The 18442-nt window shown below is 49.2% G+C and overlaps 1 protein-coding gene across 3 annotated transcripts in view; it reads left to right on the top strand.

The window, feature by feature from the left end:
* Positions 1–18442, top strand: part of GLT8D2 (glycosyltransferase 8 domain containing 2) — an 86391-nt gene that overhangs the window by 41547 nt on the left and 26402 nt on the right. For all 3 annotated transcript variants that reach the window (XM_075344729.1, XM_075344730.1, XM_075344731.1), the window contains 5 exons: positions 7532–7624; positions 7710–7884; positions 7974–8091; positions 10774–10858; positions 16361–16473. In XM_075344729.1, coding sequence (XP_075200844.1) covers positions 7532–7624; positions 7710–7884; positions 7974–8091; positions 10774–10858; positions 16361–16473 — 584 coding nt within the window. The remainder of the gene's footprint in view (positions 1–7531; positions 7625–7709; positions 7885–7973; positions 8092–10773; positions 10859–16360; positions 16474–18442) is intronic.

Genomic DNA, 18442 nt, shown 5'->3' with positions numbered 1-18442 from the left:
GCAAATAGTTTACTCGTGCACATACCCATACAGTAAAAAGAAATCAGGGAGGAGGGTATGCAGTCTCTGAAGGGTCACTTACATTGTCACATTCTAGTAGGTAACTGCTAATTCACACATCAGTTTTTCCAGTACAAGTGCTATCTGGTTTTCACGAATAGGACTTTTGCCTATAATAGTGAGTGGGACCATTCACATCTGTGGCTTTTCGTGGAACATGTCTGATCTTTGTCCAATTGTCGAATCAAAATTAAAAATGCAAGTCATTGGGGGTCAATGAAAACAATCTATGGATATCCATGAAAGTCCATGAATACCAATGAATACCCATACACAAGAATGAGTGAGTCTGACCTGCACTGCAAATCTGATCAAAAACTGCAATGTGATACACAGTGTTAAAGGGAATCTGTCACCAGGTTTTTGCTATTCCATCTGAGAGCTGCATATTGTAGACACAGAGAATCTGATTCCAGCGATGTGTCACTTACTGAGATGTTTGCTGTCATTATGATAAATCAGTATTTTCTCTGCTGCAGATCTAGCACTTAGGTCTCGGATCCACTTGCGCATAGCTTGTGATGCGAGAGCATCGGAAGCGATATGCTAATGACCCTCTGCTGCTAGCGCCAGCCGAGGGTCATGCGACTGTGATCCGATCTTGTGATCGGATCACAGCTGCAGAGAAGAGAGACGGAGTACTTCCTACCCATCTCCTCCCTGGCCTGTCTCTGTGTACATCACACTGCATGCAGATTACATGCGAGTGCAGTGTGATGTTTCACACGCACCCACATCGTCAGACGAGGGTCATGAGACTGAGATCCTGTGGCGCCCCTGACCTGGTCAGGCACCACTGAGTACTGCACCCATGCTGGGGACAGTTCAAAACAGGTAATCCAGAAGGCTGACGAGGTGTGACTACACAGGCGCATAGTGATCAGGTCTCACACATGTACCTTTGGGGAGGACCCCTGGGGATCCCAGGAGGGGGCGAAGCCTCCATCTCCACTCAAGGGGTGTGGTAGAGAGCCTGGTTGCTAGGTGACGTAGGCAAGAACAGGAGAGGAGGGAACAGTGAGCCGAGGCAGTTGAGTGGTGGAGTGCGGGGAGGGCAGAAGCAGACCCTGCAGCTCTACACAATTCTGACAACGTACGCGCAGTGACTACTGACGGGGGAGAACGGTCACCTAGTGGTGCCGTCTGAAATCCACACAAGGCTAAAGAGAGAGCAACGGAGTGGAGAGTAAGAGGACTGCCAGGGAGGTACCAGGCCCGAAGGGGTAACAGGTCCCAGTGCAGAGATAGATCCAGCTTTCTTCTGCCAAACCTGCTTGAGGGGGCACTTCAAACCCCCAAGACAACACCACAGAGTCCGCAGCCACGTAGCAAAGTGAGGGCCCATAGTTCACAGGAGGCAAGCAGCCGGAGTGACCTGGTCCAGGCTACAAGCAAACGGGCCGAAACGAGGGGAGCAGCAACTTCCCTGGGTGACCCCCATAGGGACTGCAAGTCGGGGTTACCACAAACAACAGAAGGGCTAAGGAAGGCGAGTCAGTAGCCACCCTCATAAGTCAGCCTGAAGGACGCCTGGTTCCAGCCTGGTTCATCCCAGCTACGCCCGGGTTACTCACCCTGCCATCAACAGTGAGTAAAACCCCTGAAAGACATTCTGCTTGTGTTGAGTTATTCTGCGCCTTGTGGTTCCACACACCTACACAGGGCCCTGGGGCTTGCCTCACTCTCAGGAGGCTATTACAACTGACTGCACCCACCATCAGCCCCAGGCCTCCCTTAATCTGCAGTGGCGGTCCCCACTGACCGCAATTCTGAGAGTGGCGTCACGACAATCCTAAAAGAAGGTTTCCTACCTGTGACCAGACTGTTCCATCCACGTGGAGTCCCTGAAGGTAATGCACCGACACAACACTTGTGGGGCTTCACATCTGGCGTCACGAACAGGATAAGGACTAGACCTGTTCAGACAGGTGACCATGTGCCTGGGCGGTCCGCTTGAAAAATTGGAAGCGCCGCCATATTGCCACCATGAAAAGCGCGCTGAAAAACAACAACAGCCCGCGCTGGGAGAAGTTACCGCCCACGAAGAGGTGTGGCTACCCAGAGATCCCCTTCAGAGTCCTGGTCTCGCAAGTGATGAGAGCGGAGGCGTTCAGAGACGTCGGGAAAGAAAGAGAGCCAGAAGCCTGCTACTAGGGGAAGGAGACGCAGAGGAGATGGCGTCTGAACGCAGAGACCCAGAGCCAGGCTCCGCTGCCTGGTGGTATCGGGAACTTGCCCAGTTTTGCGACCGACTGGAGGCCAGGGTCGTATGGCAGATCAGCGAGGGACGCACGGAGCTTCTGGAGATGGCTGCAGCGGTTCAGGCCTATGAGAGGGGAACCGCACGACGAGTGCCAGACCGAGCGGCGACGACTCAGACCCCGATGATGTTACCGATGGGTGAGTCCTGTGTTGCCACTGCCAGCGCGAGTGCCCCGACCCCTGCTTCCACGCCCGCGGCCCCTGGAGAGATGCCCGGCGCGGCGACGCTGAACCAGGCCGCAGCCACGCCAGGTGCGGCCCGCCAAGCCCAGGCCGCCGCAGCGATGCCCTGCCCGGCCCGCAAAGATCCGGCTGCCACCGCGACCCTCCTCCACGCCGCAGGTGTGACGCTGACCCAGGCCGCCGCCATGCTAGGCCCGGCCCGCCAAGACCCCACCGCAGCAGCGACGCTCGTCCGCGCCGCAAGTGAGGTGCTGAACCAGGCCGCAGCCACGCCAGGTGCGGCCCGCCAAGCCCAGATCGCTGCAGCGACGCCCAGCCCGGCCCGCCAAGAACCGGCCGCAACAGCGACGCTGACTCAGGTCGCTGCGGCGACGCCCAGCTCAGCCCGCCAAGAACCGGCTGCAACTGCGACGCTGATCCAGGCCGCCGCCATGCCAGGCTCGGCTCGCCAAGCCCAGGCCGCCGCCATGCTAGGCCCGGCCCGCCAAGACAAGACTATACAGCTATTTACCCCGGCCTGCAAGGCCAGAGCAGACACCGCTCCCCAGTCCAAGGAAGTCCCTGCTGGGAAGTCCCTGCTGGGGGAGGACCCCGAATACTGGAAGCTGAAGGCTGATCTAGAGGCCCACTTCCCAAAGGAGATGGTGGACCGGTATCTGCTCCCCCCGCATACCCACAGGAAGACTCCTGCAACATCCACGCCAAAGAGTCCACCGCCCTGGCCTGCTGATGAACATCCATCCCTAGCGCTGCCACAAGAGGAGTGCTCAGAAGAACTAAGGGGGAGGGGAGGCCAGGAAGCTGAGAAGCTGACCCCAGAGCCATCAGCAGTGGATGCAGCACCCGTCCAAGAGCCAGAGATGCTGCCGTACTCCCGCTGGGATGAAGAGGGCCCGACATCCTCCGCTGAGGAAGATCTGTCCAGATACATCACCTGGGAGCCTGCAAGCGGTGAGATAGCAGCCAAGCAGGACCCAGCCCGCAGGACACGGCGCCGCAGCAGGACAAGGGATCCACCTGCACAGCAGTCTCCCGAGAAGAAGGATGAGGTCACGGCCAGAGACTTAGAGGAAAAGCAGTTCTTGAGAAGGGCCAAATCCCAGGTCAGAGGCCCACTTTGTCGAGGAGTAGTAGAAGACTTCAGTTTGAAATCAGGGTATGGCTTCATAGTAGCACCTGGTGTAAAGGAGGGCATCTTTGTGAACAGAAGGGATGTTAGAGCCCATTTGCCTAGAGGACACCCAGGAAGAAACCTACAGATAGGAGACTCAGTAGAATTTACAAAGCACCAAGGAGAACGCGGATGGTACGCACTAGATGTTACACCATGTCCCAGAAGTCCCTACAGTAAACCTGCTATCTCAATACTACAAGAAAAAGAAACAGACAAAGAAGAAGAGGAAAGAAAAGACAAAGAACCCATTGATGAGACCACTACAGATGATGACAGAGATGGAGAAAGCAACAGGTGCCGCAGCCCTACAGGCCCAAGCCCTGGTGAGAAGGAAAAAGGAGCAAAGTTCATGTAAAGTAAAGTAAAGTACAGAAGTTACAAGTTTTGACAAGTTTTGCAACGTTTACCTGTTCAAGAAATGCGCCCACATGAACTAATGTGAGAAACCTCTTTTTGCACTTTGAAAATTGAACCTTAAGGCTATGAACTGGCTATAGCCACAAACTCTCGCAGTGTAAATAGTTACCCCAGAGGTACCACCACCAGAGCCAGCCTGTTTAGGGGTCTGGCTCGCCTGCAACCAGGGAGCACGCCTGTTTATGGGGCCTGGCTCGCCTGCAACCAGGGAGCACGCCTGTTTATGGGGCCTGGCTCTCCACCACAAAGAGGGTACCTGGTCAGCACCAACTGTGGAGGCCGCCTCTACATCCTGCCAGAAGAGGCTGAAGGCGCGGCTCCACCAGGCCAGGTATACCCTGAAACCACCAGACCATGAAAGCCGCCTCTACATCCTGCCAGAAGTGGCTGAAGGCGCGGCCAACGGGAGAGGCAGATTGGAGGAAAGGTCTGGGGAAACGGATGGCCCAGACCTGGTTACCAAAAGAAACCGGTGACCTGCCTCCTGAGAGGGTTTAGGGTGGGTTAACGGACTTGTGGGTGGAGGGTGGTGATGTATGGTACCTGGTGGTTTTAAAATGTTTTACCATGTTTTACTGTTTTATGCATTTTAAAATGTTGTCTTGCAGCCCGAGGACGTGCTGGTGATAACTAAGGGGGAATGTGGCGCCCCTGACCTGGTCAGGCACCACTGAGTACTGCACCCATGCTGGGGACAGTACAAAACAGGTAATCCAGAAGGCTGACCGAGGTGTGACTACACAGGCGCATAGTGATCAGGTCTCACACATGTACCTTTGGGGAGGACCCCTGGGGATCCCAGGAGGGGGCGAAGCCTCCATCTCCACTCAAGGGGTGTGGTAGAGAGCCTGGTTGCTAGGTGACGTAGGCAAGAACAGGAGAGGAGGGAACAGTGAGCCGAGGCAGTTGAGTGGTGGAGTGCGGGGAGGGCAGAAGCAGACCCTGCAGCTCTACACAATTCTGACAACGTACGCGCAGTGACTACTGACGGGGGAGAACGGTCACCTAGTGGTGCCGTCTGAAATCCACACAAGGCTAAAGAGAGAGCAACGGAGTGGAGAGTAAGAGGACTGCCAGGGAGGTACCAGGCCCGAAGGGGTAACAGGTCCCAGTGCAGAGATAGATCCAGCTTTCTTCTGCCAAACCTGCTTGAGGGGGCACTTCAAACCCCCAAGACAACACCACAGAGTCCGCAGCCACGTAGCAAAGTGAGGGCCCATAGTTCACAGGAGGCAAGCAGCCGGAGTGACCTGGTCCAGGCTACAAGCAAACGGGCCGAAACGAGGGGAGCAGCAACTTCCCTGGGTGACCCCCATAGGGACTGCAAGTCGGGGTTACCACAAACAACAGAAGGGCTAAGGAAGGCGAGTCAGTAGCCACCCTCATAAGTCAGCCTGAAGGACGCCTGGTTCCAGCCTGGTTCATCCCAGCTACGCCCGGGTTACTCACCCTGCCATCAACAGTGAGTAAAACCCCTGAAAGACATTCTGCTTGTGTTGAGTTATTCTGCGCCTTGTGGTTCCACACACCTACACAGGGCCCTGGGGCTTGCCTCACTCTCAGGAGGCTATTACAACTGACTGCACCCACCATCAGCCCCAGGCCTCCCTTAATCTGCAGTGGCGGTCCCCACTGACCGCAATTCTGAGAGTGGCGTCACGACAATCCTAAAAGAAGGTTTCCTACCTGTGACCAGACTGTTCCATCCACGTGGAGTCCCTGAAGGTAATGCACCGACACAACACTTGTGGGGCTACACAATCCGATCTTGTGATCGGATCACAGCTGCAGAGAAGAGAGACGGAGCACTTTTTACCCATCTCCTCCCTGGCCTGTCTCTGTGTACATCGCACTGCATGCAGATTACATATGAGTGCAGCGTGATGTTTCACACGCACCCACAGCATCAGACGAGGGTCATGAGACTGAGATCCGATCTTGTGATCGGATCACAGCTGCAGAGAAAAGAGACGGAGCACTTTCTACCCATCTCCTCTTTGGCCTGTCTCTGTGTACATCGCACTGCATGCAGATTACATGCAAGTGCAGTGTGATGTTTCACACGCACCCACAGCGTCAGACGAGGGTCATGCGACTGTGATCCGATCTTGTGAGCAGCCAAGTGACACATTGCTGGCATCAGTATCTCTGCTGCTATGTTATGCTACTCTCAGAATGAGACAAAAACCTGGTGACAAATTCCCTTTAAACAATCACAGACCTATAACATGGTTGCCATCGGTAGTTGGTTGTTAGCCTGTTTAAACAAGCCTACCTGGCTTTAGATGCACACAAAACAAGCAGGAATAGATTATTCAGTGCGCATAGTCTGCCATTGTTCTTGGCAGCACAAGACCTGTTTACACAGGTCCAATATTATAGCATCTAAGGCATCGAAAATGTCTTCATCAAATAGAAATTTTTTTATTTGTCCCAATACACATGAGGGGATAAAAACAGCAACGTTTTGGCCAGCACAGGGCCTTTATCAAGCCATAAAAAGGTGTACGTACGGTTAGAGTAGTGCGTGAGAGACATTTGCATTACAACTGTTTACACAGGAGGATGTGCCGCTGAAACAATGGTTTATTGAAGACAAAAGATAATTTCACCGGTTGAACGAGCGTTTTTCCCACTTGTTGGGTGATCGGCAGCCTGTTTACGCTGCACTATTATGTTAGCAATGTGGAAATGGGACCTTTACTCTTTGGGCGCTGTAACAATATATAACAATTCTCTGTCAATTACTAATCATTTCATCTGCCATAATGTATACACCACACTGCAATGTCTATACAGACAAAGCAGGGAAAAAAAGGGATGTTTATCAAAAATAAAATGTAGCTAACACTCTAAAGCACCACTCCAGCATTTTTTTTTATTTCTCCGCTTGAGTGCTGTTTTAACTGTAAGTCATCTGCCCCCTGTCTGATACTCACCTGCCACCTTCTTAACATTTCTACAGTGTCACTCCAGTCGATCTCCTGTGATTTGTGAGCTGTTGGAAGCTTTAGTGTATAATGGATCGCGCCAGAGGTCACAAATTAATGTAACTCTATGAGAGCCTCGTTCTGGCTCTCATAGAGTTACAATGAGAGCTTGTGATGTAACTTCTGACTTTGTGACTTGCAACTTCTGGCGCTGTGGGTCCAGAGCGGCTCTGAAAAACAATGAGGAAAGTATATGACAGGGCAGGGGGCTTAGATGTAAAGCACAACTCCAGCGCTGAAAAAAACCCGTTAGAGTGGTACTTTAAACAAAAATACCAATTTTCTTTTCTACACAATATGTATTTTACTTACGTAAAGCTGAATACACACCAGTGGGCTAGGCAGCATCAGTCCTACGATATCACAGATCTCTACAATAGGATATTATGAGATTATGCTTTATGTTTTTTTATAATGCAGTTATTTCCCTATTTTTTGGTTTCAGTTAATCACATATTGCTATTTCTGCTTGTGCTGACATTTTGTGCAATATGGTATAGCGCAACCTATAAGACACCGAGCCTAAAGGAACAAGAAGGTAAGTGCAGGATGAGATCTACCGTACATTAATACCCAAAATACGCAAATCCTACAAGAGTCGTGTCACATAATGTGTATTGTAGAGGCGGCACTGGAAGTGGAAGAAGAAGAGGATGAGGACGTGATTCCTGTTGTGATCTGCGCTGCTTCTGGTCGCATGGGCGCCACCATAGCCGCGATCAACAGCATTTACAGCAACACTAATGCCAATGTGCTATTTTATATCATTGGTCTGAAAAACTCCTTGGTTCATATCAGGTAATGGGACATCATATTGAATTAATACATCCCACATTTCGTGCTTTCCCTTGTAAAGGAATATTTAGTTGGTTAATGCTGTATTTCAGAAAATGGATTGAAGGAACACAGCTGTCAGAAATACAATACAAAATTGTGGAGTTTAACCCCATGGTTCTTAAAGGAAAAATTCGCCCTGATGCAGCCTTCCCTGAGCTTCTTCAACCTGTAAGTAAATTATAGGAGTGTTCGCTCTGCCAAGCGCTCCTGTGTCCTGTATGAGAGACCCGTTGCCAAAAATCTCTGGTGGCAGCTTATCTGTTAGGCTACTTTCACACATCCGGTTTGAGCACTGCGGCTCAATCCGGCTGTGAAACCTATGCAACGGATGCGGTGAAAACACCGCATCCTTTGCATAAGTTTTTACATGCGGCCCGTCCATTTTTTTCCGGTTGCGGCGCGCTACTGAGCATGCGCAGTGGAAGAAACCGCATGCGGCGGCCGGATGCGGTTTTTGCCGCATCGCGCCGCATTTGGTGTCCATAGGCATGCATTGAAAAATGCGCTGCAGCGGCCGGATGCGGTTTTTTTGCCGGAGCAAAAAAACGTACCAGGGAACGTTCCATACGGCCGCCGCATCGGCTAAATCTGCCGCATGCGACTAAAACCGGATGGAACGCAAGCCCATGCGGCGCCAATGCAAGTCAATGCTGGAAAAACTAAACCGGCGGCAAAAAAAAACGGTTTCGTTTTTTCAGCAGAGCGCCGGATTGTGCCGCACTGCTACAACCGGATGTGTGAAAGTAGCCTTAGAGAACAAAAGGATTGGCAGTCCGGAATCGGACATGCCAGATCCTTATCTCCTTTGACATAATGTTGTAGGAGCTGAAAAGACAAAAGCCGCAGATAGGGTCTTACCTGGGTGGGAGTAATGTGCAGTTAGGTGAACGGTACTCGCCCTGAGGTAGTTGTGAAAATCACAACTACTACGAGTACAGACGCATGAATATAGAGTACCCGGCTGCAGCAGTCCCTATAGAAGATAATTAGATCAGTTGTGGAAATGAAAGGGTTAATACCATACTGCCCTCTAGGAACAAAAACTTCAAAGGTTCATTGAAGATCAAAGGTGATTTTTTTATTCTGCGCGTTTCGAAGCAGGAAAGCAAAATCTATAGCTGTGATTTACTCCTGAAGAATAAGATTTCCTGCTTTGAAACACGTAGAGTAAAAAATCACTTTTGATTGTCAATGAACCTTTGAAGTCTTTATTCCTGCACGGCAGCGTAGTGTTAACCCTTTCATTTTCACAACTGATCCTATTGACATAATGTTGGGGAAAGAGTCGGGGACCCCCATAGAGATTAGTCTAATGTGTATGGGGGCCTTTATTGTCTTTGATCTGGTGCCAAAGATGCCAGCCTCACTGCTGAGGCTAATAACAAAGACTGGCAGGGAGCACGGTAGGAGCAGTGGCTTTATGATTAACGGTTGTCTTTTGTATTTTATGCCTTTAAAGGGTTTGTCCCATAAGGAGAGTGCATTGTAATCAATTGATTTTTTTCAATATAAATACAGTAAGTTCCACCTTTTGGATGTGTTAAAGAAAATATTCCTGTGCTGGGATAATGTAAATGTGCCCCTGGTCTGATCATACCACAGCTCCTAGGCAGGTGAGGAAACAAGAGAGTATAAAGACATTACAGCATGGGATAATAACTGATTCTTTGTCACACATGTGACTAGCAGGGTTTACCTAGTACATGGTAAACCCCCAAAGATGTAACAACACACACAGGGAACACAAGAGTCACAATACAATGGAGGTCCTTGCCGCTGGGGAGAAGGGTGAGGGGACACCTCGTGAACTCACCTCAAGCTGATTCCTGAGCTCCCTAGCATCCCTATATAGGTTTTTACAACCTGTCGCTGAGCTGAATACCTTAGGCCCTCAGCTAGACCTTCACTCACCCTGTCTAGTGAGCAGGCCGACAAGATCACTAGACTCGCCACTACAATACAAAAACACAAGGGAAGGAATAAAACCAGGGGATATAGACATGAAAAGGAAAAACACTCCAGAAGGCTTCAGTCCAGCTGCACACAACACGACAAAATGTCTTCCAGAGCAGGCTCTTTCCAAAGTGGACCACATAGAAATGAAGGATTCAGTTTCTATCACAGGCATCATGTGATCAGATTACATGATTTAAATAGGGAAGGGGAGTGATCCCAAAGAGCCACCCCTGAGAATGAAAGCTACAGCCAGCAACCAGGCAGGAAAGTGTGTTTATCCTTTACAACACCACAAGCAAGGATATGTTATCAAATAACAGTAGTGTACCTACCAACGGCAAGACGCTGTGACCTTCTGACACTATATTCACCTGGGGCCTCCCCCGAGCGAGATATACTCATGACATCCTTTCTGTGAGGTAACATATTTCCCTGTTTTTAAATATATTTTACCTCACATAATGCAGCAGCTGCAATCCCATGCTGTCCTTTATTGTATACTCTCTTGCTTCTTCAGACCATGTCCCTGTACGGTCAGACACGGCCATTACACAGTACATAGCAGGGACACATATATAAGATTATCTCAGCACAGCAACATTTTTTTTAGTACTTTGAATTGTGAGTCTTATTATTGTTCCCAGATCTGTTGATACAATGTACGTTGTTCTGTTACAACTCATTGAATTCCCCTTATCCTAGAAAACACCACTAATCATTCAATAGTGCAGCTTCGGACTTTGGGCCTGAAAAGTCAAAACCTTTATACCTCAGCTTTCTCCTTTACATGTTGCATCTCTAGCCGTAGTAGACTTTTAGACTTGTTTTATATTATGTTCTTTTTTCCTTATCACTTATGTGTACATGTCTCTTTCTCTCTGTTTAACAAAACAGCTGAATTTTGTCCGTTTTTATCTGCCTTTGCTTACCTCGGAACACGAGAAAGTCATTTATTTGGATGATGACATCATTGTTTTAGGTAGGATTTAATTTACTTAATTATCAGACAATTTATTTCAATTTAAAGGGAACCTGTCAGCAGACATTTTGCACTAAACCTAAAAGATTCCCCTTCTGCAGCTCCAGGGCTGCATTCTAGCAAGGGTCCTATTGTTATTGTGCCCAATTTCTGACCAAAATAAATACTTTATGAAGTGGTACCTTTTCCTATGAACACACGTCACCTCTTACCACGATGGGAAAGAGGTGACGTGGGGTCATCTGGCCAGTGCTTGCGCAGAACGGTGGAGGCAGAGGGGAAAGCGCGGGCACGAGATTATGGGCGGGTACTTGCTGATGAAAATCACAGCGCCGCCCATAATCTCACACCTGCGCAACGTCACAGCGGTCCCACTGTGCACAGTGCACAGTCCCGCTAGAGTGGCACGGCGCATGCGCAAGACCTGGGGCACACTGGGCGGCGTCCTAAAGTATGAAATTGAGCGATGGGGGACGGCGTAAAGCAGCAGGAGGCAGGATAACGGACACCAGACAGCCCGCCCCCATGTACCATTATCAAGATTTGCATAGGAAAAGGTACCACTTTATAAAGTATTTCTTTTGGTCTAAAAGGGGGCACAATAGAAATCGGAACCTTGCTAGAATGCAGCCCAGGAGCTTCAGAAGGGGAATCTTTTAGGTTTAGTGCAAAATTTCTGCTGACAGGTTCCCTTTAAGATGTAACATTCAAGAACTAAGTTGAAGTTTTTGGACTCCAGTGTATAAGCTGTAACAGGGATCCCACCTACCATGTGACATTTATAATACTGGTGTCTTCATATGTGGCACATGGGTCCAGGACCAGAGAGCGACTGATTCCTCCACATCTATAAGTACTCCTATGGATTTACTGTGTAAGGGATTATTCACATGTTAGGTTATGTCTGGGGTATTTTTCCTCATGCGTTTTTCACGCTGTTATACTGTAACAGCAAAATAAAAGACATTTCATGGGTGCACTTTTTTCATTGTATTTTTCACTTGCAATTGCTGCTGTGGTTTTCTTGCCATAGTCTGCATTTTACATGCAGAAATAAAAATATCAAGAAAGCTAGGTGTGAAAATGCCCTAAAATATGCTCAGCTTTGAATGAAAGACACTAATATTAGATGTTGGAATCTGTCAACACATTTTAGTTACACTATGTAATCTGAGAGTAGAGGCTGAGATCCTGATTCCAGTAATTTGTCACTTATCAGGCTGTTTTGCTGTTTCAATAAAATCAGTGTTTTATCAGCAGGAAATTATAATTACAAGACTACATCTCTTATGCCATATACCGTATTTTTTTGGTTTACAAGACGCACCACAAATTTAGAAGAAAAAAAAGGTAAAAAAGGGGGTAAAAAAAAAAAGGGGGTACGTTTTACAATTCGGTGATGTCTTACCCGGGAGGTCGGCAGTGATGGTGGAGCAGAGTACCAGGAGGCAGGGGCAGTGGTGGGACAGGTCAATGCTGTGGGGCGTACCAGATGCTCGCTGCGGGTGCTGTGAGGTAGGCAACATCCAGAATGGTCGGCAGTGCGGGCTTCAAAGAAATGGTGCCCGGAGTCGGCGCGTGTGCAGATTGAGCTATCGGCTCAATGACAAGCCGAGATCTCATCTGTGCAAGCGCCACCTCCGTGCGCCATTTTCCTTAAGTCCGCTGCTAGAAGATCAGTGGGCCGGAGGTGTTGCATGTGCAGATTAGATCTTGAGCCGAGAGCTCCATCTGTACACGTGCCGATTCCGGGCTCCATTATTTGAAGCCCACACCGCCATTTTCAGGATGACCCATCTCACCACCTGCAGCAAAGCGCCTGCAGCATAGCGCCCGCAGCCCCAGTACAGCACCTGCAGCCCCAGCACAGTGCCCGCAGCCCCAGCACAGTGCCCGCACACCCAGCACAGTGCCCACAGCCCCAGCACAGTGCCCGCAGCCCCAGCACAGTGCCCGCACACACAGCATAGTGCCTGCAGCCCCAGTACAGCACCTGCAGCTGTAGCACAGTGCCTGCAACCCCAGCACAGTGCCGGCAGCCCCAGCACAGTGCCCGCAGCCCCAGCACAGTGCCCGCACACACAGCATAGTGCCTGCAGCCCCAGTACAGCACCTGCAGCTGTAGCACAGTGCCTGCAACCCCAGCACAGTGCCGGCAGCCCCAGCACAGTGCCGGCAGCCCCAGCACAGTGCCGGCAGCCCCAGCACAGTGCCCGCACACCCAGCATAGTGCCCGCAGCCCCAGCACAGTGCCCGCAGCCCCAGCACAGTGCCCGCAGCCCCAGCATAGTGCCTGCAGCCCCAGTACAGCACCTGCAGCTGTAGCACAGTGCCTGCAACCCCAGCACAGTGCCGGCAGCCCCAGCACAGTGCCGGCAGCCCCAGCACAGTGCCGGCAGCCCCAGCACAGTGCCCGCACACCCAGCATAGTGCCCGCAGCCCCAGCACAGTGCCCGCAGCCCCAGCACAGTGCCCACACACCCAGCATAGTGCCTGCAGCCCCAGTACAGCACCTGCAGCTGTAGCACAGTGCCTGCAACCCCAGCACAGTGCCTGCAGCTCCAGCACAGTGCCCGCACACCCAGCACAGTGCCGGCAGCCCCAGCACAGTGCCCGCACACCCAGCATAGTGCCCGCAGCCCCAGCACAGTGCCCGCAGCCCCAGCACAGTGCCCACACACCCAGCATAGTGCCTGCAGCCCCAGTACAGCACCTGCAGCTGTAGCACAGTGCCTGCAACCCCAGCACAGTGCCTGCAGCTCCAGCACAGTGCCCGCACACCCAGCACAGTGCCCACAGCCCCAGCACAGTGCCGGCAGCCCCAGCACAGTGCCCGCACACCCAGCATAGTGCCCGCAGCCCCAGCACAGTGCCCGCAGCCCCAGCACAGTGCCCACACACCCAGCATAGTGCCTGCAGCCCCAGTACAGCACCTGCAGCTGTAGCACAGTGCCTGCAACCCCAGCACAGTGCCTGCAGCCCCAGCACAGTGCCCGCAGCCCCAGCATAGTGCCCGCACACCCAGCATAGTGCCCGCAGCCCCAGCACAGTGCCCGCACACCCAGCATAGTGCCTGCAGCCCCAGTACAGCAGCTGTAGCACAGTGCCCGCAGCCCCAGCACAGTGCCCGCACACCCAGCATAGTGCCTGCAGCCCCAGCCTCCTGCTACCCCTCTCCTCCACCTCCCGCGATAAGCTACACATTCAAATTATAATACGCACACCTCATTTTCCTCCCAATTTTTTGGGAGGAAAAGTTCTTCTTATAATCCGAAAATACGGTAGTTTTTCTGTTTTATGAAACCCTGCTTACACCACTGATTAACTGAAAAATAAGGAGCGCTGATAGTGTAATACCAACAGATCAGTGAGGTAGATCAGGAAAAATACACTCACCTGAAAAGGTTGTGATAGTCACAACCACTGATAGAGCATAGGATGATGGCGTCTGCTGCAGCCCCACGTGGATGTGCATACAAATCAGAGTGAAGAGGGGGTTAATGCCGCGCATCAGCCAAAATGAAGATGTAGCACGTTGATGTTATAAACGTATTCTTTTATTCCATCGGTCTACGCGTTTCGAGGATATACCTCTTCTTTAGGACCAGTGCATCAACACTCTGATTTGTATACACCACTGATTAACAGCTTTCTGCCAACGTACAGTGAACAATCAAGCTGCCAATCAGGTGTGTGGGTGAAGTTACACAGGACTCAGCATTTTGAGCACTGCTAGATCTGCAGCTGAGAAAACTTTGATTGTATCAAAATGACAGCAAGTAACTCAGCAATTGGCACATTGCTGGCATCAAGATGTCAGCCCTAAATTATGCTTCTCTTACATTACATAACAAAAACCTGGTGACAGCTTCCCTTTAAGCATAATCTGGAATTTAGAATTTCAATTCATAATTAATAAAAAAAATGCTATAAATAATTAAGATGAAGCTTTATATCAAGCGTTTTGACTTTCTTATCATGTAACACTGTATAGTAACAATAATCTTGAATATAATCTAACACATTTATTTGCATTTTGCTGAATTATTTGCTGTGAAACATGTATGACCATGTTCCAAAAGCATTCTGATCCAGTTCCCCAATTTTTTTTGTGAAATGCATATATTTTTGGCTAAAAAGTGAGTGTGTAATATGCTTATGCTATATATTTTCAACCATTTGTTTGTGTTTTGCAACCCCTATCACTGCCCATAGCACATTCATTCTCTATGGCATTGTCTAAAATAAAATCTGAAAACTGTATTCGACTATCTGTAGCATCAAGGTGGAGAAAGAATGAAGTGGTGTTACACATGCATGGTCACACTCCTCTGTGGTGGGGCATTTCAAAGCACCAGTCTTGGAATAAGAGGGGGTCCCTTACCTATCTGCATGGATATATCTAGAGACTGTATAGACATGTACTCTCATGTAATCCATTGCCCTCTTTCATGGCATGGGTTAATAAAGTTTCATGCTGCAATACCCTGACAGTAAGGGGTACTTTGCACGCTGCGACATCGCTAGCCAATGATAGTGATGTTGAACGCGATAGTCCTTGCCCCCGTCGCACATGCGATCTCTTGTGATAGCTGCCGTAGCGAACATTATCGCTACGGCAGCGTCACACGCACTTACCTGCCCTGCGACGTTGCTCTGGCTGGCGACCCGCCTCCTTCCTAAGGGGGCGGGTCGTGCGGCATCACAGCGACGTCACACGGCAGGCGGCCAATAGAAGCGGAGGGGCGGAGATGAGCGGGATGTAAACATCCCGCCCACCTTCTTCCTTCCGCATAGCCGGTGGACGCAGGTAGATGTTCCTCGCTCCTGCGGCTTCACACACAGCGATGTGTGCTGCCGCAGGAACGAGGAACAACATCGTATCTCCTATTGGTGCGACATTATGGAAATGTCCGACACCGCACAGATCACCAATTTTCGACTCTTTTGCGATCGTTTATCGGTGCATCTAGGCTTTACACATTGCGATGTCGGTAATTGGCGCCGGATGTGCGTCACTTTCGATTTCACCCCGACGATATCGCAGTAGCGATGTCACAATGTGCAAAGTACCCCTAAGTCATAACTTGGGCAGCATGGTGGCTCAGTGGTTAGCACTGCAGTCTTGCAGCGTTGGAGTCTTGGGTTAAAATCCCACCAAGGACAACATCTGCAAGGAGTTTGTATGTTCTCCCCGTGTATGTGTGGGTTTCCTCCTGGTACTCCGGTTTCCTCCCACACCCCAAAGACCTTAGATTGTGAGCCCCAATGGGGACAGTGTTGCTGATGTATGTAAAGCGCTGTGGAATTAATGGCCCAATATAAGTGAATACATTTTATATTAACTTATTTTCTTCAATGTGGGTTTTACTTTTTATTCTCTTTAAACTTGAAGTTTACAAATGTTATATCCTTAAAAGTTTACACCATGTACTCACATTCCTATAAAACAGTGTTAAACTGTCCGCTCCATTAAAGTGTTTGTTTTTTCTTTGTTTACAGGTGATATTCAGGAACTTTACAACACTAAAATATCAAGAGGACACATTGCCGCATTTTCTGATGACTGTGATTTGCCGTCACTTCAAGAAGTTATCGCAAGTGTAGGGATACAGGTGCGTCTTAAAGAGGACCTGTCACTTGCCATAAGTAGGTCATTTTTGACCTGCTGTAAATGCAGTGGTTCTCCTGAATTCGGTGTCCTTTTTGCCTTGTTCCCGTGCCTCTATGTTCCTAAGATTTGGCCCTTTCTTCCCTCTATGTAAATCTAATGGGGTTTTTTGCCACGTGGGCATAGTCCTCAACTATTGTCTATGTAGGGGTTTGTTCACATGAGCGTATAAATCAGAGGCGTGCAATCCGATAAAAAAAGGGATTGTACTCAGAACAATGTTACTCAATGAGGCAGTACAAATCTTCGTATTTGTTCTTGATAGTATTCGGCATTTGAAAACAATCGTAGCGTTCTGCGATTTGACTCCAAATTTTGTACACTACGAGAAAAAAATCAGATGCCATAATACGGACCATCAGTATAACATTTGCTTTTTAAGGATACTATATAATTATGTAAGATGGGAAACTTGTAAATGGTCCGGTAAAATATTAATAGCTGCCGAGTAAAAAAAAAACCAAAACAATCACATACGGACAGCACAGGGACGGCACACAAATGAAAAGTGCCGAAAAAAAAAAATTGCCCCACTTTTCTCCATGACAATGGGACTGATATTACAAATATAAAAAACATCAAACATCTAAGAAGAGTGGCATTTACATTACTTAAAATAATTATATATTTATGGCAAGTGTCATTTCTTTTTTTTATGCACAAATGTGATACTACAATAGTTATTTTATTTCTATTTTTTAATTGATAAGATATAAATATGTAAAAATATGTCACATCAACAGAGATTAAACTTTTTTATAATTAATATTTATTTTAATGACCAAATCTCAACTGAAAAAAACTCAAGACTCTGCTGGAGATCCCCAATACCTGACCCCCACCAATGTGATCACGTTACATGATTCTGTGGCGCAGAGACCTTAAAGGGAATCTGTCAGAAGGTGTGTGCTACCTCATCTGATAGCAGTATGATGTAGGCAAAGACATCCTGAATGCATCCATATATCACTTAGGTAAAGCAGTTCTGACATAATCAGAATTTTTAGATTTAGCAATGTAGCAGAGCTGAGAAAGCTGTCCCTGCCCACACCAGTCTATAGACAGTGATCTGTTTATTAAAAGGAGTGTGCAGAGTTGGACAACTTGGCACAAGGCAGCTAGTCATAGCAATGATAATCACCAGGGGATAAAGCCTTCAGTTTAAGTAAACAACAGCACACAGCTTGACATGTTACACATTATTGAATTCTGTGTTTAACCCCTACCTCATGCTGACCTCAGATTATATAGGAAAAACCTGCTGACAGATTCCCTTTAAAGGGACTGTAAGCACAGAATGATTGGTCAAACCAAGTACAGGCGCTTGTGCATCATGGTGGGGCCAATCATTTAACTGCATCTTCCCACCTGCTTGTTTTCCCTCTATCTCTGCCCCTCTCTGGCTCTATGAAGTTAAAGCTGACTATCAAAGAAGAGGGGAGGGTGTGTGGAGATAGATGGAAAACAAGCAGATGGGAAGGTGGATTTAAATGTTTGTCTACACCATGATACACCAAGCGCCTGTACTTTATTTGAACAGTCATTCTGTGCTGACAGAGGTCCGTTAATCTTTCAGTTAGTTGCGCACTTAAAATACTTATGTGCCGCCCCGTGCTCGGCGGCAGTCGAGCCGATCGGGTCCGGACCTTCAGTGGGTGGCTCGAGGGTCTTCGGACCCGGGGGTCCACGGTCACTCCGATCTAAAAGGGGTTGGCGGTTTAGGGGGACGTAGGTGTACGGCCGGAGCAGTGTTTAAGTTCGTGACGCCACCCACGGGTTGTGGTGAAGGTGGACACCACCGCTGCAGTTATGGGGCACCCGGGGGAGATGTTGCGCAGCAAGTTGTTAACCCCTCCGTGGGTAGGGATGGTGGCCCCGGGACCCGTTGTGGGAGTAGTTGGGCGGTGCAGGGA

The sequence above is a fragment of the Anomaloglossus baeobatrachus genome, chromosome 4 (genome assembly GCF_048569485.1).
Source record: "Anomaloglossus baeobatrachus isolate aAnoBae1 chromosome 4, aAnoBae1.hap1, whole genome shotgun sequence".
NCBI lineage: Eukaryota > Metazoa > Chordata > Amphibia > Anura > Aromobatidae > Anomaloglossus > Anomaloglossus baeobatrachus.
Note: the sequence above shows the minus strand (reverse complement) of the source record. Positions and strands in the feature narration are given on the sequence as shown.